This window comes from Polypterus senegalus, chromosome 5 (genome assembly GCF_016835505.1).
Source record: "Polypterus senegalus isolate Bchr_013 chromosome 5, ASM1683550v1, whole genome shotgun sequence".
Classification (NCBI taxonomy): domain Eukaryota; kingdom Metazoa; phylum Chordata; class Cladistia; order Polypteriformes; family Polypteridae; genus Polypterus; species Polypterus senegalus.
Genome location: NC_053158.1, coordinates 205,226,164 through 205,254,152, shown reverse-complemented (window position 1 = coordinate 205,254,152; position 27,989 = coordinate 205,226,164). Strand labels below are relative to the sequence as shown.

The window sequence follows — 27,989 nt, the reverse complement described above, 5'->3', positions numbered from 1 at the left end:
TGGCGTGCAGCTGATTATTGTATGTGTGGCGTCTCCCCAGAAACGGATTTTATGTGCGCGGCCGCGACTACCTAATCAGCAATCTCCCCAGCAATGATGTCTTTAATTTGCTTATCATGCGCTGCCGCGGATAGGCCATTCACTGTGTGCCCAGCTTCCAGTGTGTGTGCGTCCACGGTGCCGTGCACATGGGTGGGGTACGGTGCGATGTGTGTCGCGGCCCCGCGCATGCGCACTTCACCAGAAGACACAGACACATGGACACCTGGACACACACAGGGCTTTTATTAAAGTATTATAATAATAATAATATATTTTATTTATATATTAGGCGCCTTTCTAAGCACTCAAGTACACCAAACAAACAAAAAATAAAAAGCACATCATAAACAAAACTTAAAACATCAGAAAATACAGAAAATATAAAAATTAAAAACCAAACAAAGCCACAGTAATCATAGAGAAAAAGCCATTTTAAACAGATGGGTTATAAGTTCACATTTGTAGGTTGAAAATGATTTGATATTTCTAAGCTCAGTAGGTAGTGAGTTCCAGAACGACTGAATGCTCCGCTCCCCATGGTGGTCAGGCGGGCGAGAGGGACGGTCAAATGGATGGAGGAAGAGGAGGATCTAAGGTTATGGGAGGGAATGGAAACATGAAGACGGTCGGGCAGATATGGAGGGGTGAGGTTATGAATGGCCTTAAATGTTAACAGCAGAATTTTAAACTTAATCGGGAGCCAATGAAGCTGTTGCCAGACCGGAGTAATATGGTGAATAGATGGGGTTCGAGTAATGATGTGAGCAGCAGAATTCTGGACCAGCTGAAGTTTACAGAGAGATTTATTAGAGAGACCAAAGAGGAGTGAAGTGCAATAGTCCAGACGAGAATTAACAAGACTATGAACAAGGATGGCGGTGGTATGGGGAGTGAGGGAGTGGCGGATGTGATTTAACAATATGTAGGAGGAAGTAAGCAGACCGGGTGATGTTAATAATGTCAGATTGGAAAGATAGAGTTCTGTCAAGGATGACACCCAGACTCTTGACCTGAGGTGAAACGGAAACAAAGAAATTATCAAAGACTAGTGAAAGATTATCGGCTTTGGATAATGATCTCGTACCAATGAGGAGAACCTCAGTTTGTCACGGTTTAATTCACGAAAATTTGAAGAAAACCAGGATTTAATTTCAGCAATGCAGACAAGAAGCGAAGATGGTGGGTTTACTAGCAAGGTGATGAAATGAGTGTTATATTTATGAAAGATATTGCCAAGGGGAAGAAGGTAAATAATAAAAAGAAGAGGCCCCAGGACAGAGCCCACCTGAAGTAAGAGCGGTAATTACCTGATAAGTGTCCATGTGATCCGCCGAGTTTGACTAAAGGCAAACAGTGAAGACTCACGCTATGGCTGGGGCTCATACTGGGGCTGCCAAACGTCCGCGGGCTCCCTGGATAGCTGTCTTGTGACTTAGGACTACGACCACCCAGGCACCGCACTTCACTGTCTGTCCCATTTACCATTTCTATAAATTGACGTACTCTGTATGAAAAATATAAAGACAAAAAATAAAAACATAAAAGAATGATCATTTAAACAGATTTCCTATGAACTAATCAGATAAAAGTCAACACTGCATGATTCACTGGTATTAAGTGAAGACTTTTACGTACACAGGTTGCAGGTGGATGTTTGGTACCAACAGTTACTTAATTCAGTTTGTTTATTATCAAGAATGGAAAGCACGATTTGATTTTTACAGCACATCTGAAACACGCGCAGAAGTGGAGATTTAAAAAACCACAAGTGAACGTCATGGAAAAGGGCTGCAGGGTTCTGCTGATACTGCACTTTATGCTTTGTCCCCGGAGGCAGACCTGCTCAAAAGGCCCTGCTGTTGTTCTCCAGTCTTACTGCTTTCTAAAACACCTTGAGGCGTACAGGAATAATTCCTGGCAGCTGTGATGTCTCTGATTTCTTTTTACTGCCTGGTCTGGGAAGTGATATTTTGTACTAAAGCAATGGCGTATCTCACTGTTATTTATTTACTACATTTCCAGTACCACCACCTCAAATCGGCTTAATACAAATCATATGAATTTTAAATAAAAACTGTACTGTTGCCTCAGGCACTCTGCAGTTCTCTTATTCTATATCGTAACTGCAAGTTCAAAAATCAGTAATTTAAGGATTTGGGATTTGGATTAAATCCGGATTGGACTGACTCTGAACAGCATGAGGTCTCAGATAGAAGTCTAAACACCTTGGAAACATCCAGAGATTCCTTGCTTCCACATCACGTGAAAATACAATAATGTATGTTTTGCCTGCATGGGTTTTTTTCATCAGGCTCTCCAGTTTTTCAAACTTGTCCCAAAGTAAATGATGACTCGAAATTGTGAGTGTGTGCTGGTGTCCCATTGAGAGATGATGGTGCTGGGAGAGGCTCCACCCACCGCCACTCCTGGGTTGGATTAAGCAAGTCTGGGAATGCAATGCTACTCTACACACATACACAACCGATCGGGTCAAGAAAATATTCACCCCACCTGCTGAAGCTTCCGGGTCTTCAGAATTGATTGATAAAAAGAGCAAATAATATTGAATTTCAACAAATTCTGTAATTGGATGTTCCTTGAATTCTGCAGTTGTCAATGTGGGGAGAATATAAAAAGTTCTTTTATCGAGTGCAATAGGTTCATCCATGTTCCTCGACCATGCCTCATGCTTTTATAATACAGTGGCACCTTGGTATACGTCCTTAATCCGTTCCAGATCCTTTGACTTACACCAAACAGGACGTATACCAAACAAATTTTTTCCATAAGAAATAAAGGGAAAATGATTAATCTGTTCCCATGAAAAAAAATCCTATTGTTACTGGAATATTATACATTGATGGAGTTGTATAAAATATTTTAAACACTGCTTAATAATAAAATACATAAAACACAAAAGCAATTACATGAAATAAATGAAAATTTAACCTCAATTTACTTTTTAATAACGTCTTTGTTTTTCATAATCGTAGATACCGTCGTTTTTGGCATATGGTATGCAGCAGCCAAGTCCCGGATACACGTGCCACCTTCATACTTTTCAACAATCGATTCAAATTTGCACGAAAAAAACACAAAATCACGTGAAAATTCACAGAGAGTTATAGCGCGGGTTGTTCACTGAATGCTAGCAACTGGCGTACCGACGCTCGTGGGCAGTCGTGGCTTTGTCTCGAGAGAGGTAAACAAGAGTAGTGTAGTGTTCTGTAGATTGACGTAGCGACACACTCAGAATAACATTTCGAATGCTGTTTATTTTGAACCCTGTTTAACCAACTCTCCATACAGCGTGCCTTCTAAATCACACCCCTCCCTCCGGCAGTCATACGTCTCAAAAGACGCAGACCATAGCAATCAACACCCGACACTCGTGGTCAGTCGTGGCTTTGTCTCGAGAGAGAGAGGTAAACAAGGGTAGCACGCGAGTCGTATTCCAAACAAAGGTCGTATACCAAGCAAAAGTTTTCATGTCCAAACAGAATGTATACCAAGTTGGACTTATTCCAAAGCAGACGTACACCAAGGTATCACTGTACCTTTAACCCTGATATTTAGGATACAATGGTTATGGAGTCTCACAAGATTATATGGTTTTGAGACATGGGCGCTATCCAGTGACTTGAGACGAAGACTGGGCTCCTTCATGCGTGTCACTTCGGAGGATCCTTGGGTACCACTGGTTTGGAATCCCGAATGAGGCACACGACCTGCATTGTGAGAGAGTGTCAGTTACGGCACTATGGCCACGTGGCACAATTACCCGAGGGTGATCCGGCGCGAAAGGATCCGAGTGGCTGGAGCAGGCCAAGGGGATGCCCACGTAACACCTGGCTGCGGCAGATAGAGGGTCATTTCCGGAGGGTGAGACTGGACCACGTGTTTGCCCGGGGGCTGCCAACCAGGATCCTGAGCCGTTTCATCGTATGGTGGGTAAGGCAACGTGCTGTACCAGTGCCTGTTCCCCTAACCTAACCTGACCTGCCCAGTTATGGAGTCTCTCACATTAATATGGAGAAACTCTGGCTCACTGCACTCATAACAAAGTGCTTCACCTGTGCACCATTTGAGGATATTCTACCACAAACTGCTCCATTTCTTTAGGAATCTGAAAATAACCCTTCCAGAAAAATTAAACGCTTTCTGATCTCCAGTTTTAAACTTTGGGACCCTTGACTTGCACAATCTAACTGCACCTCTGATAGACAGATGGCCTGGTCTTCTCCTGTAAAATTCTAGAATACAAACAGGAATTAACGCAATGGCGACTCCAAACCATAACTCAACTGTTAAGTGCTCAATTTCAGGCCTCGCAATTGCTACGAGGTTGCAAATAAAACATACATGTGTCAGTCTTTAAATACGTCCACACTGTGATACATTTTCTACAAACAAGAATTGTCACCAGCTCCATTTGTAGCTACATCATGGGTGGGACTCCACCCAATTTAGCATCATATTTCATTACCTACTGACCTACATAAAATTACATAAATTAAAATGTGAAAGCGGCCCAAACTGACTCCTTTGACCCTTACGTTTTGATGTAGCTAATTCAGCAAAACTTTAACATTTAGTGTGTTTACATGCTCTTCAATTACCCAATTATTCACAGAAACCTGATCTCGAAAATGCCATGTAAACCTTCTATTCCGATTAGAGGAATCGGCTTGCTGTCCTCTGAGAAAACTGTTTAACAGAGGTAGATTAGCCAATTATATGACCATGTAAACCCTTAACTGGGTTACAGTGAAGGACATTGTAGTCTGAGCGTGTCTGTTGCACTCCGGTCAGCCCACGCATGTGTTCACTTCGCACTTGTTTTCAGCAGTCGTGGGTAGAAGCATCTACAAAATACGTTTCCAGAGGCAAAGGTTCATGCGATCCCATTATTCGTTCTCCTCCAAATCAATAACTTTGCTAATAATAATAATACAAAAAACACTTTGGTGAGTAGAGAGCCACTTCATCCACCACTAATGTAGCGCATTCTCCTAAATGATGTGACACAGCAGCCATTTTTACATCAGTACGCTTTCCATAATTCCAGAATGACTAGGCCATGGGTGGCAATTTATCCTGGACAACAGGAGTACTGAACTCGGCAACACAATGTCGAGAGCTGTAGGATGCCACGTTAAAAGTAATGTGAGTTAAACAGTCCGATTACTTTTTAAAGTAACGAGTAACCCAACGCAATACTAAACTTTACGAAGTGAGAACACCGTCATTATTCTTATTCCAGTGGCACTGCATGTAAGGCGAGACACACACATACCGGTATGCCAATCCTTTGCAGGGCTCGACTGCACAGCCGAGCGAAAAAAAGAGTTTAATGCATGTTACCAGGTAACAGAACCCAATAAATAAAGTGTTAACTTGGCTAAACATACTTAACACAAGAAAAATGATAACACTGGTCAACAAGCATTTTGTGACAGGGAGTCTTTCAACTTTACCTTAACAAATTTCACTTGCTGACTCCAAATCTGAAAACCGTTTTTGTCCAACACGTCCCATTTTTAAGTTATGATGTTCCAGGTGGGTGGCGCTGCTGCCTTGCAGTTAGGAGACTCAGGTTCGCTTCCCGGGTCCTCCCTTCGTGGAGTTTGCATGTTCTCCCCGTGTCTGCGTGGGTTTCCTCCCACAGTCCAAAGACATGCAGGTGAGGTGCATTGATAATTCTAAATTGTCCCGAGTGTGTGCGCTTGGTGTGTGTGTGTGCCCTGAGGTGGGCTGGCGCCCTGCCCGGGGTTTGTTTCCTGCCTTGCACCCTGTGTTGGCTAGGATTGGCTCCAGCAGACCCCTGTGACCCTGTAGCTAGGATATAGCAGGTTGGATAATGGATGGATGGATGGATGTTCCAGGTCTTGGACAACTAGGGTAACTGAAGAGTAAAGGTGATGCGTTTCAGAATTTAAGAAATGTTTGGTCTCGAGAAAAGTGAAGCGAAAATTAAGGAAGGTGCTTTTGTTGGCCCTGAAATCTGTGAACTGATGCTTGACGAAGAGTTCACAAGGAAACTGAAGTCAACTGAATCAGCACCCTCATTCGCGCTGGTTGTCCAGAATTTTCTTCACAGTCACAGAGCAGAGGATTATACTGAGCTTGTGGAAAACCTGCTGAAAGTGTATCAGCTTACAGGAGCCCGAAAGTCACTGAAGACGCATTTTTAACATTCTCATCTCGACTTTTTTTCCACCAAATCTAAGTGATGTCAGAGATGAGCACGGGGGAAGATCTCATCAAGATATAAAGGTGATGGAAAACCTTTTATCAGTAAAATTTACGCCGAGCATGATGGGTAACTACTGTTGGTTCATGCAAAGAGAAACGGATGTGCTATACAAGTGCAAAAGAAATTTCCTCAGACAATTTTGAGCACACTGACCTCGCTTTTATATTGAGGTAAATCAACATAAACATGTTTTAAAGAATTGTGTTTTGTTTTGTGAATTTCCCCTTGGGATTAATAAAGTATCTATCTATCTATCTATTATATAGCGCCTTTCACTCTATCTATCTATTATATAGCGCCTTTCACTCTATCTATCTATCAATCTATCTATTATATAGCACCTTTCACTCTATCTATCTATCTATCTATCGTGTCTCTGATATCGTCTTCTGGTTTGTTTTCAGAATAAACACATTCAAACAATTTTGGTGGGACAGAGTTCAAACTCCACATATCGTGTTGATACATTATATTGATATTCAAAAGTTTTAAAACGGCAATGATTTGTATCTCAAAAATCTGATGTGCTTGCTTAATTCTGATTTCATATATGAAATCAGTGTAATAAACTTAATAAACACCTGCTCTGAAATTCCCAGTAGCAAACAAAAAATATTTTTTGTAGACCAGTGTAACGTGTCATACTTATTTTCTCATTTATGGTGGCCAATGTGGATGTGTAATTCGTTTTTTGCGCCGTTTAATGACGTTGGAGCGTTTTGAAAATAGAGAACGTGGCTTATTGAGATACCAAGTAGTTTTATTCACCTCAGTCTGATTTTGTGTGTGCGTGTACACACCACTGACTGCGAGGAGTTGTTTTTGTGATTAAACCGATCCTCACCTCGTCTACACACATCAGCCCTAAACCTTAGAGTTTTAGAGTTCTCTCCATTCAAATGCCATGAACTGCACCTCAAAGAAGCCTCTGAACTTTAGAAATTATCTCCAGCTTAAAAGGAATACAGCAGTACCTTTTTTGAGATACGAGCCGTCACTAGGTCGATTTTTTGCCTTGAGTTATGAGCCAAAATTCGAAATACGGGCCATCAAAGAGCTTGTCGCCGCACATTCCGAGGAACTGACGACGGAGGAGTTGACGGAACTACAGATGCAGCAACATACGGAGGTTCTGCAGGAGATCTGTATCGCGGAGGAGGTTATCTCCTAAAGCGAGTTAAAGGAACTGTTTGCAATGTGGGGAAAAGTTTCGAATTTTAAAGAAAAGAAACACCCTGAAAAAGTTACAACTGGTCGTGCAGCGGCGCTATTTAATGACACTTGCCTAACTCATTTCAGAAATATTCTAAAGGGGAGGAAGAAACAAAGCTCCTTGGACAGGCTTCTATTGAAATGCCCCGAGAATGAAAGTGACGAAAGCATGGCAAAAAAGAAAAAAACTAGTGAAGAAGAAAATTAAGTTAAGCAAAAGTGAAGCGAATAAAAAAAAAAAACATTACAATACGCTAATCGGCTTCACCGACATCTGTGTATTTCTTTAGATTCTCTTTTATGTATTAGGTTTTATTTTGTTTGTATACAATATTTGTTCATTATAAATACATTTTTCTTATGTTGAAAACATTTAACAAAAAATTGGGGTGGTGTTTTGGGGGCTGGCACGAATTAATATTATTTCAATTAATTTCAATGGGGAAAATTGATTTGAGATCCGAGCATTTTGACTTACAAGCTCGGTCATGGAACGAATTAAACTCGTATCTTAAGGTATCACTGTATATGATTTTTTTTTTTTTTTCACAACTGTCCCAATGTAAGGTTAGATGATGGAGAGTTTGCAGGGAAATAACATTGAATTTCAATAAATTCTGTAATTGGATGTTCTTTGAATTTTGCATTTGCAAATGTGGGGAGAATATAAAAAGTTCTTTTATTGAATGCAATCCATATTCCTCTACCATGCCTTATACTTTTCTAGTACCTTTCGCCCTGATATTTCGGATAATACATTTGGTTTAATGGCTAGCTTGACTTTGTGTTGCTCACGGAGACACAAATGAAGCACATGACCTGCATTGTGAGGGAGCATCAGTTATGGCACTACGGCCACGTGGCGCCATTACCCGAGGGCGATCCGGCTCAAAGGATCCGAGTGGCTGGACCAGGCCAAGGGGAGCTGCTTTGAGTAGCTTCCTCCCCTAATATCCTACAAGAGCCATTTAATAAAACTGTATAAGCACCAAACTAGTTGTCTTGGAGTTTAATATTAAAAGACAACCTTCATAATCACAAACATATATTAAACTGATCACAGAAGACATAAAATTCACAAAGTCAGAAGAGATGCTGCTCTTAATGTTCATATCACGCCTGCATATTGAAACAGTGTGTTAAATCTAAAAAGAAATGCAGTTTTCACATAACATCATGAGAAGGATACTTACTTCAACATAAATAAAAGATTAGGATTTCTTTCTAATAAACCTGGATACAGCTGTTGTGTTGTTTCAATTGCTTCCCCCATTCTTCCAGATAAAACTAACTTCTGTATTTCTGAGAAAAGGAAAAAGATAAGCCAAAGTTAAGACAACCCGTTAAATATTTAATTATACAAGATTAATGTAAAAATGTCATTGAGACGCTAAAACATTCTTCAAAATTTTATATACAGTATTATTACATTTTTTAATATTACATTTCTCAATATTATTACATCTAAGAAATAATTAGCTTTTTCCTTTGTGCTCTTTACTCTTTAATCCCTTGGGGATCGATAAAATTTATCCATGCTTCCATCTATCTGAACAACTGGCTTATAAAATTGAATAAATTAAAGACACAATATTTCTACATGCCTTCATCTGACAATATACTCCCAATTACCTTCAGACCTTGGGTTGAATGTGGCATTTTAATGGCATCTCTACATTCTCTCACTATTTTACAGAAATGTTTGGTGACACTGTTACAATAATAATTATAGCCAATGCCCAAACTTATCTTCTAACCATTCATTATCAAATCTGCTTAGTCCACTTTAAGGTTATGAGGAAAGGTGTCTGGGTACAGGACAGAGATGGACTCTGGATGAGATGCCAGTCCACTGCTGGGCATATTCGTATAACCCAAACCCCCTCAGAAAAAATTCAACCATACTAAGTCAGTTTACAATAGTTAGGTGAACTGGACACACATGGAATATTCAATGATGGATTTCTGCTGTGAAATAAAAGCACAACTGGGGCAAAAAAAAAAAAATCCAAACCCTCATCTTATTTAAAGAGGAAAAAATGACAAACAAAATGTGACTGCATGTAAAGATGACTCATTAAAGGCCACAATCCCCCTGGGAACAATTAAAGTCTTTCTTTCTATCTATCCATCATATAGTGCCTTTTATCTATCTGTCTATCCATCATATAGTGCCTTTAACTATCTATTCATCATATACTGCCTTTCATCTAACTGTCAGTCTGTCTGTCTGTCTATCATATAGTGTCCTACCTTCTTATCTATCTTAAATGAAACTTGGGCGTCTACTGTTTAACATTAAGGACAAAAAATGACAGCCATGTACTGAAGTTAAAAACTTTTTGAAAAGTCGCTGTTGAAAGAAAGAAATATCATAACATGTGAGTATTAACTTTTCTGAATAAAAAAAAAAAAAAAAATCAAGACACTGATGTCCATCCATCCATTCTCTTAAGTCACTTATTCAGGTTAGGGCTGTGGGGCAGCTGGGTGCAAATGAATGGCAAAAAATTACATTAATGTTTATCCCGAGAACTTCTAACCATTCTTCAAGCTCAATGTTCTGAATTCCAGCAAGGGGCACATAATTTGGGACAGGAGATGTATTCTTACAAAATGAAAGGAACAAATATACTGCAGCAGAATTAAAAGGTAACACTCAGCAGCCTGGATTTCTTAGATGCTTTGTGTGATGTACACATTTCTCTAACTTCTAAGGTTAATAATACTCTGTCTCATTTCATTTGTTAGTTTTGGAATTTACAACTTTCCACAGTGTAATATCGTTCAAGCACTACTTGGACAGTCTGTTCCAGCTCTGCTTTAAGACACATAGAGGGTTATTAAGTAATCAACACAAGTCGGGACACCCGTGCAAATTGTTTGCTGTAACTTGCAAGGCTTCATTTACTTGAATTTCTGCAGAACATCTATAGTCTGTAAACCATTATTTGTTCCCTGAAGAAGTTTCATTTGTCAGTTTTTGTTAACCCAAACTTTTAATTTAAACCTCTTAGCAGTTTACTGCTTACCTTTCCACCATTTTAGGTCATTCACTACATTTCAACTGACTGACCTTTGAAGGACTACACCCTGCCTTAAGAACTTGCACACTGTAATCTACTCAAATGGCATCCATAAATTGCTAACATATTACATGACTTTACTACTAAATATCTTTAGAGGTGCTGGAAAAGATGTGAAAGGAGTTAAGCTCTGGGGTACTTAAGTTTGGCAGACAAAATAGATGATAACAATTCAAAATTCTGTAATGACGACGGAATATTTTGAGATTATTTCAAAACTAGGAGGTTCGCCCTCTGCTCGCTTCGCTCAGCAACCAAACCCAACCCCCCACCCACCGGCATACGCTAAGTGCCAACCAATTCATGTCTCTGCCACTCACGTTGTGAAGAGGGGGGCTGAACTCCAAGGAGATGAGGCCAGTCCTCCGAAACCCCCTCTTAAACGCTGAAACAATGGAAAAACAAATACAGTTTTGTTTTTTTTTTTACCTCCTCTGTACTCGATCAACTGCTGCTGCCGTGCCACGTGATCCTCATCTCGTGCGGTGCTTTGAACATTTAAAAGCCTATACAGCACCTGTCTTACTCTGTCTTTTATTTCCGGCCATGGGCGTGGTTAACTCTGTTGGCACAAAGTCTCTTCTCGCGGCACGTGAATTCTTTATATTTTTTAGTTTCTAATTTAAAAACGGAATACGAATCTGAAAATCTAACATCACATTAAAAGTTCGATAAATTCTGAAAAGAATGATACCTGTTGTGATGTGGGATTTTACATATAAATTGATAAATGTTTTGTATGTCTTTATTTATAATTTAGGCAAACCAATGTAATTTAGTGGTACCTTGGTGAGAGGCATTCTTGTTTATCCCCCCATGTTTATGACTTTTCTTTGTAATTTTACGACAGGATTTGGGGGATGTGTCTTTGATGAGCATTTCTTTGCTAAAGTCTTTGCCCCCATCCCCCATACAAAGCCAGGTTAGTGTATTATATGGTCTTGGTTGGGTTGAGGTGTTAAATGTACTATTGCTCCCATTGGCCTGAGGTATGGCTGTTTGGAATTGGCTTGTCTCAGAGGCCTTTAAGTACCATGATGTCCTATTGGTTCTAGGAATTGGAGAGAACTTATAAATTTGCTTGCTCAACCACATTCTCTCTCTGACTGACCCACATATGATGAAGAAGCATCTCTCTTGCTAACCTGTGATGATGAAGACAACACAATGAAGAGCACAGCTCAGCAGCCATATTGAACAGACATGTGGCTGAAAGCTGAGCACCAACGATGCCTTAAATAGAGACATTTTAAGTAACTGCAAGTCTGTGTGCCACCTGAGTTACACATCACCATTTTATCAGGTTGTATGGTTGCCAATATTCAAATGTACTTTGCATTTTGTTATTATTTATGAATATTATCAGTAATACATTATTTTATGTGTAACTTAACTCCTGCTTGTCTTTTTACTACATCTAATTGCCTGAGGTTATAGATATAGAGGGGAAGGTGGGGAAAATTATATACAGTGGTAAGTTTGTGAGATTAGGCATTCTAAGGCTACATATTAATAATACAATAGGGGAAAGTAGAGCAATATATATATATATATTACTCTACCAAGATAAAACAATACCAAACATACATATATAGGTTTTAAAATAAACCTGATTTAAAGCGTGGCAAAAAATGCGACACAAAAACGTCACACAAAATCTATCTAGGATTTTATATATATTAATTAGATTGCCATTTTAATTTATTTCCGTTTTGCACAAATGAAATTCTATACTGATGAACCTGGACCTCACATTTCAAGGAAAAGAAAGTGTCTTCTTCTCAGTCTCGCCCCTCTCACTTGGTCACCAAACTGTCACACCTGGGTTGTCCCTCTAATGTTCTCTTTCCTAATCTTGTCTGTCTTTGTTACTTCAAGTGAAAATCGTAGCATCTTCAACTCTACCACTTCCAGCTCTTCATTCTGCCTTTTTGTCAGTGCCATCGTCTCCAAACCATATAACACAGGCTGGTCTCGCCACGGTTTCACAGACCTTCCCTTTCACTTTTGCGGGTACTCTTCTATCACAAATCACCCCATTCCCCCCTCTCCCCAATCCACCCTGCCTGTCTTTACCTTTGTAAAGACGTCTATAACTAAATTAAAAATCGCCCACATTAGAATGATAAAGAAAAATCGGGTACAAAACTCAAGATAATGAAGCTGTAAGTATATAATAGTTAATAGTTTGAAACATTCCTCAGCTACCAATGGGCCTGTCGATGTTTCATTCATTGCCTTGTTACACTTTCTATATTCCCCAATTTGTGCATTCATTTTGAGCATGGGCGGAGTGGAGTGTTTTGTGTTTGTTTGTTTGTATACAGCCCAGAAATCGGGTATTATTGCTGGTTTTCTTTTGCTGCATTCCGAATTTTTATATTAACAAAAACGTGATCGGGACAAATTTGATGTATGACCTGCTTAACTTTTACATGCATATTTGACCAGGAGTGCAAAAAGACAAACAAAAGCAGAAGATCCCCGGGGTCTACATCTATTTAGCTGCTTCTCTTCTCAGTTAAGATTTCCAAGACCACACAAACATGAAGATAAAGTAAGGGCATCATAAAAGTGTTAATCTGCTGGTACTGCAAATACATTATTCGTTAAGTACAAATTCACCATGAGGTTAACACCATCATTAGACATTCCTGGAATTCTAAAGAAAAGGCCAAAGGCTGATGTGGCAACTAGGATGACAGTTTCAGTTGAACTTAAATCTCCAAATTCAACGCGTGAGCTGCAGGCCTTACTGCAGTAACAGATTAGGAAGATGTCTGCAGTGGGAGTTTTACATTATGGCTTTTCTCTGCTTGACTTTCCTACCATAAAAACAAGCAGACAAAATGTGAAAAGATCAAGCGCATTTCAGGCGGAGGCAGACAAATGTTATATACTTGACTGACTCCAGCATTCTGGATAAGTGATCTCATTTCCTGTAAAACTGAGTCAGGGGGGACAAAGTGAAGATAGATACCTTGACGTTATTTTGGAAGAACAGGGTGGATAGGATTGGAGAGCTTTTGTTGGGCTGAATGGCCTGTTCACATAATATTAGAATAATCTAGACAAGAATATAACACTAAATAAAAAGACACAAAGGAACACGTAGAGCACCACGAGTTTCACATTTCAGATAAATCGCTGCTCTGGAGTGCGGACGCAACACTCACACCTGAATTCTTAAATTAGGAGTCTTGACATTTGCAGAAATTGGGTGACATCACGCCTCCTCCCATCATGCCACAAAAAATATCACAAACATTTTCTTAGGGTCAATACTTCTTTATACTATTTTATTATCATCATCATCACCATCTCTGTTCCAGTTCGTCCCAAAGGAGTATGATTGGGTATGATTGGGGTTGAGGTCAGGTCTCTGTGCAGGCAAGTCAAGTTCTTCCACACTGAACTCATGCCTCCATGTCTTTATGGACCTTGCTTTGTGCACTGGGGCACAGTCATGCTGGAATAGACAAAGGGCCTTCCCCAAACTGTTTCCACAAAGCTGGAAGCATTGCGTTGTCCAGAATGTCTTGGTATGCTGAAGCCTTAAGATTGGCCGAGCCCAAACCCTGAAGAACAGCCCCACACCATTATCCCCCAACTCCACAGTTGGCACAATGCAGCCAGGCATCCACCAAACCCAGACGAACCCATCTGAATGCCAAACAGAGAAGCACTGAGTCGTCTCTCCACAGCACACGTTTCCACCACGCCATCAACCTCTTGGCGTTGGGTTTGGTGATGTGAGCCTTGTATGCAGCTGCTCAAATATGGAAACCTATTCTGTGAAGCTCCCGCCACCCAGTTTTAATGCCAGTGGAAGTTTGGAACTCTTCAGCTATGGAATCAAGAGAACGTTGGCGACTTGTATGCCCCATGCACCTTAGCAGTTGCTGGCCTCGCTTTGTAACTTTGTGTTCTTCCATTTTGTGGCTGAGTTGCTGTTGTTCCTCAACGCTTCCACTTTCCACTAACACCACTGACAGTTGACCGTGGGATATCCAGCAAGGGTGAAATTTCACAAGCCGTCTTATTGCAGAGGTGGCATCCTACCACCCTTGAAGTCACTGAGCTGCTCAGAACGATGTGTTTGGTTTCACAAATGTTTGCAAATGGAGACCCCATGGTGAGGCGATTCATGTTATACACCTGTGGGGGTCCTTTCACCGGATTGGCTGGCCCAGCGCTGTTTCAGCTGTGGAATGGCCAATAGGGGGAGGCAGCTTGATGGCCGAGGTCTCCAGGACTCTAAACAAATGCAAATCATATTATGGGATATCATCTACTGTTAAATTCTGCTCCGTACTTGTAAAATTTAAATTTTTATACTGTATTGAGGATTTGTCATGTCCTGTGTATTGTATTGACCCCTTTTTCTTTTGACACCCACTGCACGCCCAACCTACCTAGAAAGGGGTCTCTCTTTGAACTGCCTTTCCTGAGGTTTCTTCCATTTTTTTCCCCTACTAGGGTTTCCTTGTCTTCTTAAGAGAGTCAAGGCTGGGGGCCTGTCAAGAGGCAGGGCCTGTTAAAGCCCACTGCGGCACTTCTTGTGCGATTTTGGGCTCTACAATAATAAACTGTAGTGTATTGCATTTGAACGTATTCTCTCGCGTACACAAGACCATCTTCCAGATGTGGTTTATTGAATAATATTGTAGGCAACATGCATGCATTTGGAACATTTTCAGCATATGATTAGATACCTGACATAATTTTAAAAGGAGATTATGATATTGTATGCTGTTTTTCAAAAGGGGTCTTGAATGACATCCACAGCATACAGAATTTTGCACTCTTTGTTCTTCATGAAAACATGACATGAAATGTTTTTCTTGCTCATTATAATTTGGGGCCAGGTTAATTAACAAAGAAAAAAAAAAACTTTTGGGAGGCGTATCCCGTAGATGTGCTCTGTAAATGAAACATGAAAGTTTAAATAATAAGTTGGTCTTCACAGGAGGACGTGTGCTTCCAAATATTTCCCCCATTTTAATTTTAAGATACACCCCCTTTCAGAGCTGATGTAAACTTTTGTCAAAAGGAAGAGTTGAAGAACTGTAAACGGTGACAAAACCAGTCGTTCTCTTTCAGTTGGACTCTTGTTGGTAGAAGGAAAGTTAGCTTCATTGGTCTGACCGAGATTTCCTGCACTCGCGTGAGTAGCACGGCTCAAACGGCAAAAATGGCCCGACATAATGGCGAGCGATCAAAGCGAATGCGTAAAGCAAAATACTCTGTGGACGAAGCTTTGCCTATTATCTCTGAACTGGAAAATGACTTGCCGGACTCAGATTTTGATACAAGTGATCGAAAACGAATGTGAGGATCCAGCTTCAGCTGACTGGTCCTCAGCTAATCGTGGTGGTGCTGAACAGGTTCATGTAGGCTGACACTCCTACAGCAATGTTCGCCAGGAGGACTACCACTTAACAATGGCACTGCGACTACGACCCCTGCAGCTGCTGCTGCTGCCCCAGACACGTGAAGACAGCCTGGCAGCAAGCCTGCCGCACATTCTTGGCAAACTGGCAGCATGCAGCGACAGACGTTTTATGTTGATTTCTGTGAGAAACCGCACTGCTTTGCAGAAACTATGTTCTTTGGGGAAAAAAATATTCAGCCCTCAAAGAGTTAATGTAAAGGAACACAAATCTTTACATTTCTTACTCCTATTTACATTAAAACAAAATGCTGCACTTTGAGAGATGTTCATAATGAGCCCTGAAATTTGCCCCTGCTGACTTTCAAGGTACTGTTTAAGCAGAGTTTTACAAACTTTAGCACTCGCTCTTTTAAACTAGAGATTGATCCTGGTCTCTTAACACTCCAGATGTGTATGCAATATACTGCATTCTCCCTTACCATGCTTCCCTTTGAAAATAACGCACACAGCAGCACAAGCTTACTCTGTCTGTTTTTGATGGAGGCCAACTCCTCATGCACCGCCTGGTCTGTTGATTTGGCAAAAGCTTCTGCTGTTGCGCAATATCCATGATGAACTAGGTAGGATGAAACCATTCTGAAAAATAAAAGAGAATGCAAATTATGTCTGCTGTTTTATATGTCTGCCATGCACAAGTTCCTAAAACATTTTAAACACCTTTGATGGTGGCTGATCATTTCAAAGTACCATAAACCAGCAATGTCATAATGCAAGTTACGTACACACGGCTGCTGGTGCCTCACTATATGACCCACATAGCCAAGTAACTAAACCTGACTGCACGCCAACTGTTAGAAAAACAAGTATAAATAGTTAATAACATATCATGATCATGTAAGCTGCCCTGTGTCAAGGCAACAGCCAAATAATAATCATAATTCATACATATAACAGTAACGGCGCACTGCACAAATACACTTGATTTATAGTTTTCATCCTCTTTCTCTGTACATTTATCATTCGTTTGCTCAGAGGTTGATGCGCTTGTTGCTTCCTGAGCAGCACTTCTTTTCTCCACCCGAGCGCTCCACTTCTTCTCTTCTTCCCTCCGCATCTTTTCTCCTTAAAACTAATTAAGTCAGCGTTTGTGTTGCAGTTACTTAGTACGTTTTCTTTCATTTTTCACTTAAACCTTCAATCTGCCTCAAGAATGACTTAAGATATGAAGAGGTAGGGAAAGTGGCGGCAAAGGTGGACGGGAGTGACAATGGCGCTTGTACATATGCGCCGCCCTGCTGGCCGCTGCCAAGAGTTGATTCTACAATAAAATAAAATAAAAAGAGGAATACAGTAATCCCTCGCTATATTGCGCTTCGACTTTTGCGGCTTCACTCTATCGCGGATTTTAAATGTAAGCATATCTAAATATATATCACGGATTTTTCACTGGTTCGCGGATTTCTACGGACAATGGGTCTTTTAATTTATGCTACACGCTTCCTCAGTTTGTTTGCCCAGTTGATTTCATACAACGGACGCTATTGGCGGATGGCTTAGAAGTGACCCAATCAGAGCATGTATTACATATTAATTAAAACTCCTCAATGCTATAAGATATGTTTCCCGCGTGGTGCTTGATTGTTTGCTTGCCTCTCTCTGCCTCTATCTCACCCTCTCTGACATTCTCTGCGCCTGACGGAGGGGCTGTGAGCAGAGGTGCTGTTTGCACAGAAGCTGTTTGCCTAGTGGATACGGACGCTCCTCTAAAAAATGCCGCTTTATCGAGGTGCGTCCAAAAGCACACTTATTGATTTTTTGATGGTTTGCTTTAATCTCGCTCTCTCTCTATGACGTTCACTGCGCCTGATGGAGGGGGTGTGAGCAGAGGGGCTGTCTGCTTAGAAGATACCGACGCTCCTCTAAAAAATGCTGCTTTACCGCGGTGCTTTGGCATACTTAAAAGCCCAAAAGCACGTATTGATCTTTTGATCTGTGTATCGCGTACCTTGCTTGTGGTCTGATTGTTGTGAGTCAACTTCCTGTGAACTTTTCGTTTTGTTTTAAGCCCGACGATGGCTCCCAAGCGTCGTCTAAGAAGGGAAGGAAATCGTTACGCGGACGTCGCTCGCCATTACAGCTTGAATGAATCAACAGTACGCTACATTATTATTATGTTACTCATATCCTTAGCCCGACATCCACATATCATATGTGTTTACAAAGTGTGTTTAAATAAGTTTACACGTGTTTAAAGCGTGTGGGAGGGGTATTTTAAGGTTTAGACTATAAAAAAAAAAGTTTATTGATATGCTCTTTCTATATCGCGGATTTTCACCCATCAGGAATGTAACTTCAGTGATAGGCAGGGGATCACTGTAATTGTAAACTTAGAAGCAAGCCTCAGTGACACAACTATTTATTTTTTTTTCCTTTTCATTTCTTTGCTTCGGGGAAAGCAGGAACAGAGATGTGATTGGTGCCATTTACTACCAATCAAGGTATAGCGCTCTGTTAGTACTCCAATGATTTTTGTCTTTCTAGGGGAGGTGAGAGGAAGAGCGTGTGGAGACGCGGACCAACCATCAATAAATAATTATGCTGCGTTTGTTATGCCGTGGGTTCACTATTGTGTTGTATTTTGCTCTCTCCAGAGTTCCATCTTTTCATTCACTTACTGTTGTATTCTCAAAATAACTCAACACACAACCATTAATGTCTAAACCGCTGGCAACAAAAGTGAGAACAATTAGCCATTTTCCCTCCCCGGCGTCATGTGACTCGTTAGTGTTACAAGGTCTCAGGTGTGTTAAATGTGGCGCTCTCTCTCTCTCAAACTGGTCACTGGAAGTTCAACATGGCACCACATGGCAAAGAACTCTCTGAGGATCTGAAAAAAAAGAATTGTTGCTCTACATAAAGATGGCTGAGGCTATAAGAAGACTGCCAACAACCTGAAACTGAGCTGCAGCACGGTGGCCAAGACCGTACAGTGACAGGTTTAACAGGACAGGCTCCACTCAGAACAGGCCTCGCCATGGTCGACCAAAGAAGTTGAGTGCCACGTGTTCAGCGTCATATCCAGAGGTTGTCTTTTGAGTGCTGCAGAGGTTGAAGGGGTCAGCCTGTCAGTGCTCAGACCATACGCCCGCAGCATCTACTTGGTCTGCATGGCTGTCATCCCAGAAGGAAGCCATTTCTAAAGGTGATGCACAAGAAAGACAAGCAGACTAAGGACATGGATTACTGGAGTTACTTTGAGGGGACAGAAAATTTACACTGTTATACAAGCTGTACACGGACTACTCTACATTGTATCAAAGTTTCATACCTTCAGTGTTGTCCTATGAAAAGATAGAATAAAATATTTACAAAAATGGGAGGGGTGTACTGACTTTTGTGAGATACTGTAGATACATATACATACATACACACATACATACATATATGTTATGTTGGCCATCGGAACTTACTGTACTCTATATTAATTATTATTGCCTTCTTTTATTTTTATATTTTTTCTTTCTTCATCTTGTAAAGCACTTTGAGCGACATCACTTGTATGAAAACGTGTGACAGAAATAAACATTGCTGCTGTAATATTACCTGAAGGTGAGCATGGAAGACAAGTAAAGCACGTCAGACACAAACGCTTGTGAATCCTCAACAGCTCAGATGTCCCAGGATGTCAAGTTCAAGGATCAGGAAAGCCCAGGCAGCATTTTAGTCTGACACACCAGAACAAGTTACCACAACCAGTCAACCCTCAAAAAGAGAAGCGATCGCCACTGAAGGCCAAATGCTTAAAATGATACTAAGCATTTACTTTCTGAGCCTGAGAAAACTAAGCAAATACCATGTCAGGTGACCCGTGAGATTATGCAATAAAGCTACAGAAGATCAGTCACACTTTTATAAAAGGTTAAAGTGCCTGAGGCTTCTCACAAAGAATTCCAGGATCCTCCCTTAGTTAAAAAGAATCATTGGTTTGTGTGTGTGCTGCGTAAGGATCACTCACTCACCTTCACACCCTTCAAGAGTACATATTCAATTCTTTAAAATACCAGGCAGAATAAGATTCTGTTTTGTCTGAATAATAACACAATATTATATATCATATATACATTTATATTACGATTTAATTTAATATTGTTTTTTGTATCAGTATACTGCTGCTGAATTATGTGAATTTCCCCTTGGGATTAATAAAGTATCTATCTATCTAAATACTGTTTATATAAAAAATTCAACAGCTATTTAGAGTCCAATGGACCAATTATCAATATTTAAAGAACTGTTTACATTAAATAAAACAACAATAATTATAATTCTTTACATTTGAATAGCACATTTCTTACTTTTCAAAGCCACTTCATCCACCACTAATCTGTAGCATCCACCTGGGTGATGCAACAGCAGCCATTTCTGCACCAGTAAGCGCACCACACATTAGCTGTTACATGGTCAAGTGGTGAGAGGGATAGCCAATCAGAGACAGGGGATGATTGGGGGGCCAGAATGACACGGCCATGGAGGGCAATTTAGCCAAGACATCCGGATCCACCCTGCTCTCTCTACGAAGGATGCCTGGGAATCTTTAATGACCATAGAGAGTCAGGACGTCAGGTTAACATCTTATCTGAAGTACGATGTCATTGTTAAAGCACAATGTCCCTGTCACTGCACTGGGAGCATTGGTATCCACACACAGAGCACAACAGGCCAGCACCCCCTGCTGGCCTCACCAAAAACTTCTTCCAGCAGCAACCCAAGCTTAAAAATTACATATATATATATACTAGACATTAAGCCCGTTACAATAACAGGCGCTAGAACAGTTGTGCATAAACATTAGTAGAACAGTCCATATTAAATGGCAAGGGACCTTGTATGTGGCTGTAATATGCGTCAATGTATTGTGTGCCTTTAATTTTCTCTCTCAGTAATACTGCTTTGTATTTCTGTAAAATGCCTGTAATTTTGTCGGACAGTAATACAGTGGAACCTCGGTTCACGACCATAATTCATTCCAAAACTCTGGTCGAAACCTGATTTGGTCCTGAACCGAAATAATTTCCCCCATTGGATTGTATGTAAATACAATTAATCCATTCCAGACTGTATGAACTGTATGTAAATATATATTTTTTTAAGTTTTTAAGCACAAATATAGTTAATTATACCATTGAATGCACAGCGTAATAGTAAACTAAATGTAAAAACATTGAAAACACTGAGAAAATCTTGAACAACAGAGAAAACTAACACTGCAAGAGTTTGCGCTATAGCCTTACGACCCGCTCCCTAAAACCACTTTTTTTTTTTAAAAAGCACAGGGAAAAAATCAACATTTGAAAAATCCGTAATTTAATAAACAACCAAGAAAAGTAACATTGCAACAATGAACGTGCGCGCCTTTGTGCGCTTTGAGCTACTTTTTGTATGGAAATGTGCTATATAAATAAATGTTGTTGTGTGTGTCTGTGTCGCGGGCCTACGTGTATGTGTGTCTGTCTCTCTTAAGCGCGCGACAGACACACACACACACACAGACACAGAGGCGCGCGCTTAAGAGAGCGCCTATGTGTGTGTCTGTCTGTCTCGCCTGTGTGTGTGTGTGTGTGTGTGTGTGAGTCTGTTTGTCTGTCACGCGCGCCTGTGTGTGCATGCATGCGTGCGTGTGTCTGTCGCACACAGGGAATGCACAGGAAGAGACTGAACACGTGCCGTGTGGCCCCGCGCATGCGCACTTCACCAGAAGACACACACACACGGACACCTGGACGCACACAGGGGTTTTATTAAAGAGGAGATATATTTTATATTATATTATTATATATTTTATATTATATAAATAAAATGTAATATAAATAGAAAATAAAATTCTACTGTTATTTAGTTCAAATGGACCAATTATCACTGCTCAACCTTTGGGCCAAGAGTGAAAAATACACAAATCATAAAGCATTGTGTGTGCTAAATCCAAATATGTTTTAAAAATTAATCTGTCAGGTATGGTTTTGAGTGACGTGCAAAATAAAAATTAAGAATATTTCGACAAGCTTGTTAAAATGACAAACGAATCATCTAAAACTTACCGTATATACTCGCTGATAAGTTCTAACACGGATAAGTCGAGACTTGATTTTACCGTATAATTTCTGGTATTTTTTAATGTTGGTCATATAAGTCGAATGTGGAAAACTCCCGCTATTGGTCCAAGAGTTTATATTATGCTAACGTCACCTGAGAGAGTCACCACAGAGCACACGGCCTTTTTTTTCTATGTGGGTGCAGCAATGCGCTGTAACCGCGTGTGCTCCTAACCCCTCTCTCTGTTGTGCCTACGTGACCACACGGTGATACCCAAACTATTCTGAAGTGACATTTGCACTAAGTTGTGCTCTTTGCATCTCACACCCTCATACACCTTTATCGTAAAAGCATCCCTTATCTGCGATGGAGCGTTCAATCAGAAGAAAATATGAAGCTGGTTTTAAATTAAACGTCGTTGAAGTAGCAAAAGAAATTGGTAACTGCGCTGCTGCAATAAATTCAATGCGTCTGAGATTGGAGGAGGCAAGAAGATGGTAAAATAAAAAGAAATAAAAATGTAAGTGTCGCATTTTTGAACAGGCATATAAGTCGGAGTCTGATTTTATGATTGATTTTTCGGGTTTCAACACTGACTTATACGGGAGTATATACGGTATTCATTTTTGCATTTCAGCTGTACTTTGCCTCAGGAAGGTCCTTTTCAAAGAGTAGAGCAGTAGTCAGTCAGTCAGCCTGCCTGCCTATCTGCCTATGGGAGGCTCCACTTTCCATGTCTTGATGAAATTACTTGTATGTTTAATTTTATTGGTCGCATAAAAATTACACATCCAGTACAATATGCAGTGAAATGCTTGACTGCACAACTCCTATGAGCCTTGAGACAAAGAGAGACATCAACAATATCTTTTACTTCTTTTGGTTGCTCCTGTTAGGGGTCACCACAGCTTATCATCTCTTTCCATATCTTCCTGTCCTCGTCATCTTGTTCTGTCACACCCATCACCTGCATGTCCTCTCTCACCACATCCATAAACCTTCTCTTAGGCTTTCCTCTTCTCCTCTTGCCTAGCTGCTCTATCCTTAGCACCCTTCTCCCAATATACCCAGCATCTGTCCTCTGCACAGTCCAAACCAACGCAATCTCGCCTCTCTGACTGTCAATGCTGACCCTCTGATGTCCTCATTTTTAATCTGTTCATCCTCGTCACCCCCAATGCAAATCTTAGCATCTTTAACTCTGCCACCTCCAGCTCAGTCTACTGTGCCACCGTCTCCAGCCCATATAACATGGTTAGAGACAATAACAATATATAACTTTATAAATTCAAAAATCATTAACAGGATTATACATACCTAATAAATAACACATAAATAGATGACTTTATGAACTTAATGTGACACAGTTAACAATAGAGCTTCATGTACTTATTTAAAATGTGGATGGACTGGGCGCTGCAGCTCCTCCTCAGTCTCTCCAGACTGGACTTTGGGCTGTAGTGGCTTTTATCAGACTGCGGCACAGAAAAGAGGCCGTTGTTGGGATGGCTGGAGTTGAAAATACTTTTCCTGGTTCAGCACAGCTTGGTGTGGAAGTCCTAGAGAGAACAACTGAAATGTCTTATAGGCCAGAGCTGCTCAATATTTCCCAGAATCTCACCTTTTCAAGTATTCTATTGAAACATACTGTGGGATGGACATGTAGGTGCAAAGATGATCAAGTTAGCCGATCTGTTGGCTCACTTTGCATGCCATGCTTGTTTAGATAGAGATTAAGGAAAAAAGACAAGTCAATTAAAATAATTGCAAAAAGAAGGATTTTTTTCATTAGTAGCCATATTAAGAAAGGCATTAAGAAAGTGGCAAAAACCTGCAGCCACTGCGGCCTTCTAGGATCTGCGTTTGACACCCCTGCTCCAGGGCATCTGCCATTTCACCTAGTTTAGTGTCATCTGCCAACTTAAATTAGCTTGTTTTTTTTACATTTTCGTCAAGATCATTCATTTGAATTAAAAGGAGCAGCGGCATCAGTGCTAATCCCAGGGGCTCCACTTTGAAACGTTTACTACCCTATAACCCTTTGCTTTCTGTGTTTAAGCCAATTTTGCTCCCATCTGTACCCAGCGCCTTTTTATATTTTGCTCATTACCCTCTGACTTGGCATTGCTCAGGGCTTTTTTTCACTGCTTGTGAATGTTTTCTTTGTTCTCAGGATGTAAAGACCATTTAAATTTCCCCTTGAGGCATAATAAGTTTGTACTGAATGACTGAGTGCTACCCTTTATGTGTTAACGCGCTCCATTGTTTATTTACATAGAGACTTTAACAGCAAATCCCCACACAAAGCACATCTTTCATTACAATTTTCTTTCAAGACATACATGAGGTTTCATGGTTTCTTTTAATTAAGTTTTTGCCGTTCTGTTTTTTTTACAATAAATATAACCTCACTCTCTCACCCACTTCAGGGTTGAATGTTGGCTGGAACCTGCCCATGCAGCACTAGGCATAAACCAGGAAACCCCTCCGTCCATCAGTGAGCCCACTCACACACACTCTGGGCTTTTAGGGAATCACCGATTCAGCAAGCGTGCATGTGTTGGGGTAGGTGGGGAGAAAATACGACACACACAGGAGGAACATGTAAACTCCAAATTGACAAAGTACAGTTGAGGCCAAAAGTTTGGAGAAGGACCCATGTTTTGGTTTTCACAAAGTCTGCTACTTTAGTGTTTTTAGATCTTTGTGTCAGATGTTTCTCAGGTGTACTGAAGTAGAATTACAAGCAGTTCAGAAGTTTCAAAGGCTTCTATTGACAATGACATGAACTTTATATACAGAGTCCATATTTGCAGTGTTGGCCCTTCTTTCTTTTTCAAAACCTCTGCAAATTGACCTGGCAGGCTGCCTGTCAATCAACTTCTGGGACAAATCCTGACTGATGGCAGCAGCCCATTCTTGTATAATCAGAATTGGTGGGTTTTTGTTTGTCTACCTGCCTCTTGACAACAAGTTCTCCATGGGATTAAAGGTCTGGGAAGTTTCCTTGCCATGGACCCATCCCACAGTATGCTTCCCTGAGTGGTAGTGTGTGTGTATATGCAGTGTATATGCAGTATATATATATATATATATATATATATATATATATATATATATATATATATATATATATATATATATATATATATATATATATATATATATATATATATATATATATACAGTGCATCCGGAAAGTATTCCCAGCGCATCACTTTTTCCACATTTTCTTATGTTACAGCCTTATTCCAAAATGGATCAAATTAATTTTTTTTTCCTCAGAATTCTACATACAACACCCCATAATGACAAAGTGAAAAAGGTTTACTTGAGGTTTTTGCAAATTTATTAAAAATAAAAAAATGGAGAAATCCCATGTACATAAGTATTCACAGCCTTTGCTCGATGCACCTTTGGCAGCAATTCCAGCCTCAAGTCTTTTTGAATATGATGCCACAAGCTTGGCACACCTATCCTTGGCCAGTTTTGCCCATTCCTCTTTGCAGCACCTCTCAAGCTCCATCAGGTTGGATGGGAAGCGTCGGTGCACAGCCATTTTAAGATCTCTCCAGAGATGTTCAATCGGATTCAAGTCTGGCTCTGCTCTGGCTGGGCCACTCAAGAACATTCACAGAGTTGTCCTGAAGCCACTCCTTTGATATCTTGGCTGTGTGCTTAGGGTCGTTGTCCTGCTGAAAGATGAACCGTCACCCCAGTCTCAGGTCAAGAGCGCTCTGGAGCAGGTTTTCATCCAGGATGTCTCTGTACATTGCTGCAGTCATCTTTCCCTTTATCCTGACTAGTCTCCCAGTTCCTGATGCTGCCACCACCATGCTTCACTGTAGGGATGGTATTGGCCTGATGATGAGCGGTGCCTGGTTTCCTCCAAACGTGACGTCTAGCATTCACACCAAAGAGTTTAATCTTTGTCTCATCACACCAGAGAATTTTGTTTCTCATGGTCTGAGAGTCCTTCAGGTGCCTTTTGACAAACTCCAGGCAGGCTGCCATGTGCCTTTTACTAAGGAGTGGCTTCCGTCTGGCCACTCTACCATACAGGCCTGATTGGTGGACTGCTGCAGAGATGGTTGTCCTCATGGAAGGTTCTCCTCTCTCCACAGAGGACCTCTGACAGAGTGACCATCAGGTTCTTGGTCACCTCCCTGACTAAGGCCCTTCTCCCCTGATCGCTCGGTTTAGATGGCCGGCCAGCTCTAGGAAGAGTCCTGGTGGTTTCGAACTTCTTCCACTTACGGATGATGGAGGCCACTGTGCTCATTGGGACCTTCAAAGCAGCAGACATTTTTCTGTAACCTTCCCCAGATTTGTGCCTCGAGACAATCCTGTCTCGGAGGTCTACAGACAATTCCTTTGACTTCATGCTTGGTTTGTGCTCTGACATGAACGGTCAACTGTGGGACCTTCTATAGACAGGTGTGTGCCTTTCCAAATCATCTCCAATCAACTGAATTTACCACAGGTGGACTCCAATAAAGCTGCAGAAACATCTCATGGATGATCAGGGAAAACAGGATGCACCCGAGCTAAATTTGGAGCTTCATGGCAAAGGCTGTGAATACTTATGTACATGTGATTTCTCAGTTTTTTTATTTTTAATAAATTTTCTTTTTTCACGTTGTCATTATGGGGTGTCTTGTGTGTAGAATTCTGAGGAATAAAAATGAATTTAATCCATTTTGGAATAAGGCTGTAACATAACAAAATGTGGAAAAAGTGATGCGCTGTGAATACTTTCCGGATGCACTGTATATATATTATAAAAAGAAATCCTGGAATGCAAAAGCAAGGCTAGGCTACGATACATGATCTTCTCTCAGAAGACATTTAAAAGACCCGCGAGACAAAAGGACCGTAAACATGAGGCTTGGTGCCAGGGCCGTCTCGCGGAGACGTGGAATATGAGATTCTTACAAGACACGCCCTACTTACAACAGATATCATACAGGAGTACATCCATCAAAAAACAGTCAGTTGTGTAAAAGCACGTACTGCACATACATTCTGTGCTCTCAATACATATAAAGCGTATAAGGACAATACAGAGAATAGACACCCAAAAGATCGTTGGAGAGAAAAAAAAAGGAAGATAGATTATGAAACCAGTAAAATTCTAAAGTATTGTAGCGTCCCAGCTAGGTTGTGGCTTTTTCGGTTTTAAGTGACTGTTCGGTCCGATTGACGGAGGGAGGAGTACAGCACGGAAGACTGATAGCAGGGTATTGATTGATGCGGTAAGGCAGAGGGGGGTGAGACGCAAGGCATGAGGGGTAGGAGAAGGTGCTAGAAAGTTGTGTTTGGGGTTACGAAGTCAGCGATTGTTCAAGTAAAGCTTTTGTGACACTTTATCATGTCAGTCGCTACAGTATCAAAAAAAAAGATAGAAAAGGTCGCATTGGCGCAAAGCAAAAGGAGATTAACCATCAGAACCAGGAATAATTGAAAAAAGAGCAGAACAAATCGAGGTCAGAAATAAAAGGCAAAGAGTAGAGTCTTTTCGCATTCGCATCATTCTTATGCACAAAAACGTGGATTTACACAATAATAGACCATATGCTATGAGAATCTGTGGTCCCACAACAGCTAAAGTAACGACAAGTTGAGTGTCAAAGAATACACAATTAGATCAGGTGTATATTGATGATCACAGAGAAGCAATGCAAATTTTAACAGGCAAAAAGAAAGGCAATGTATATATGCCGTGAATAACATTACACAAAAAATAAAATGTTTACAGTTTACCGTGAGAATAGCTTTTGCTATGACAATCAATAAATCACAGGGACAAACACTAGAAAAAGTCGGATTATTTATTAGGGAAACAAACAATATTCACTTACGGGCAGTTATACATTGCATTGTCACAATGCGTCTCCAAAAAATATTG

General features: G+C 40.6%; 1 protein-coding gene across 1 annotated transcript in view; it reads right to left on the bottom strand.

Annotated features, from left to right (window-relative positions):
- ranbp9 (RAN binding protein 9) overlaps window positions 1-27,989 on the bottom strand; it is a 133,963-nt gene that overhangs the window by 20,859 nt on the left and 85,115 nt on the right. The window contains exons 7-9 of the mRNA XM_039754005.1: window positions 16,515-16,627; window positions 8,704-8,812; window positions 1,350-1,546 (exon numbers count right to left, since the gene is read on the bottom strand). Coding sequence (XP_039609939.1) covers window positions 1,350-1,546; window positions 8,704-8,812; window positions 16,515-16,627 — 419 coding nt within the window. The remainder of the gene's footprint in view (window positions 1-1,349; window positions 1,547-8,703; window positions 8,813-16,514; window positions 16,628-27,989) is intronic.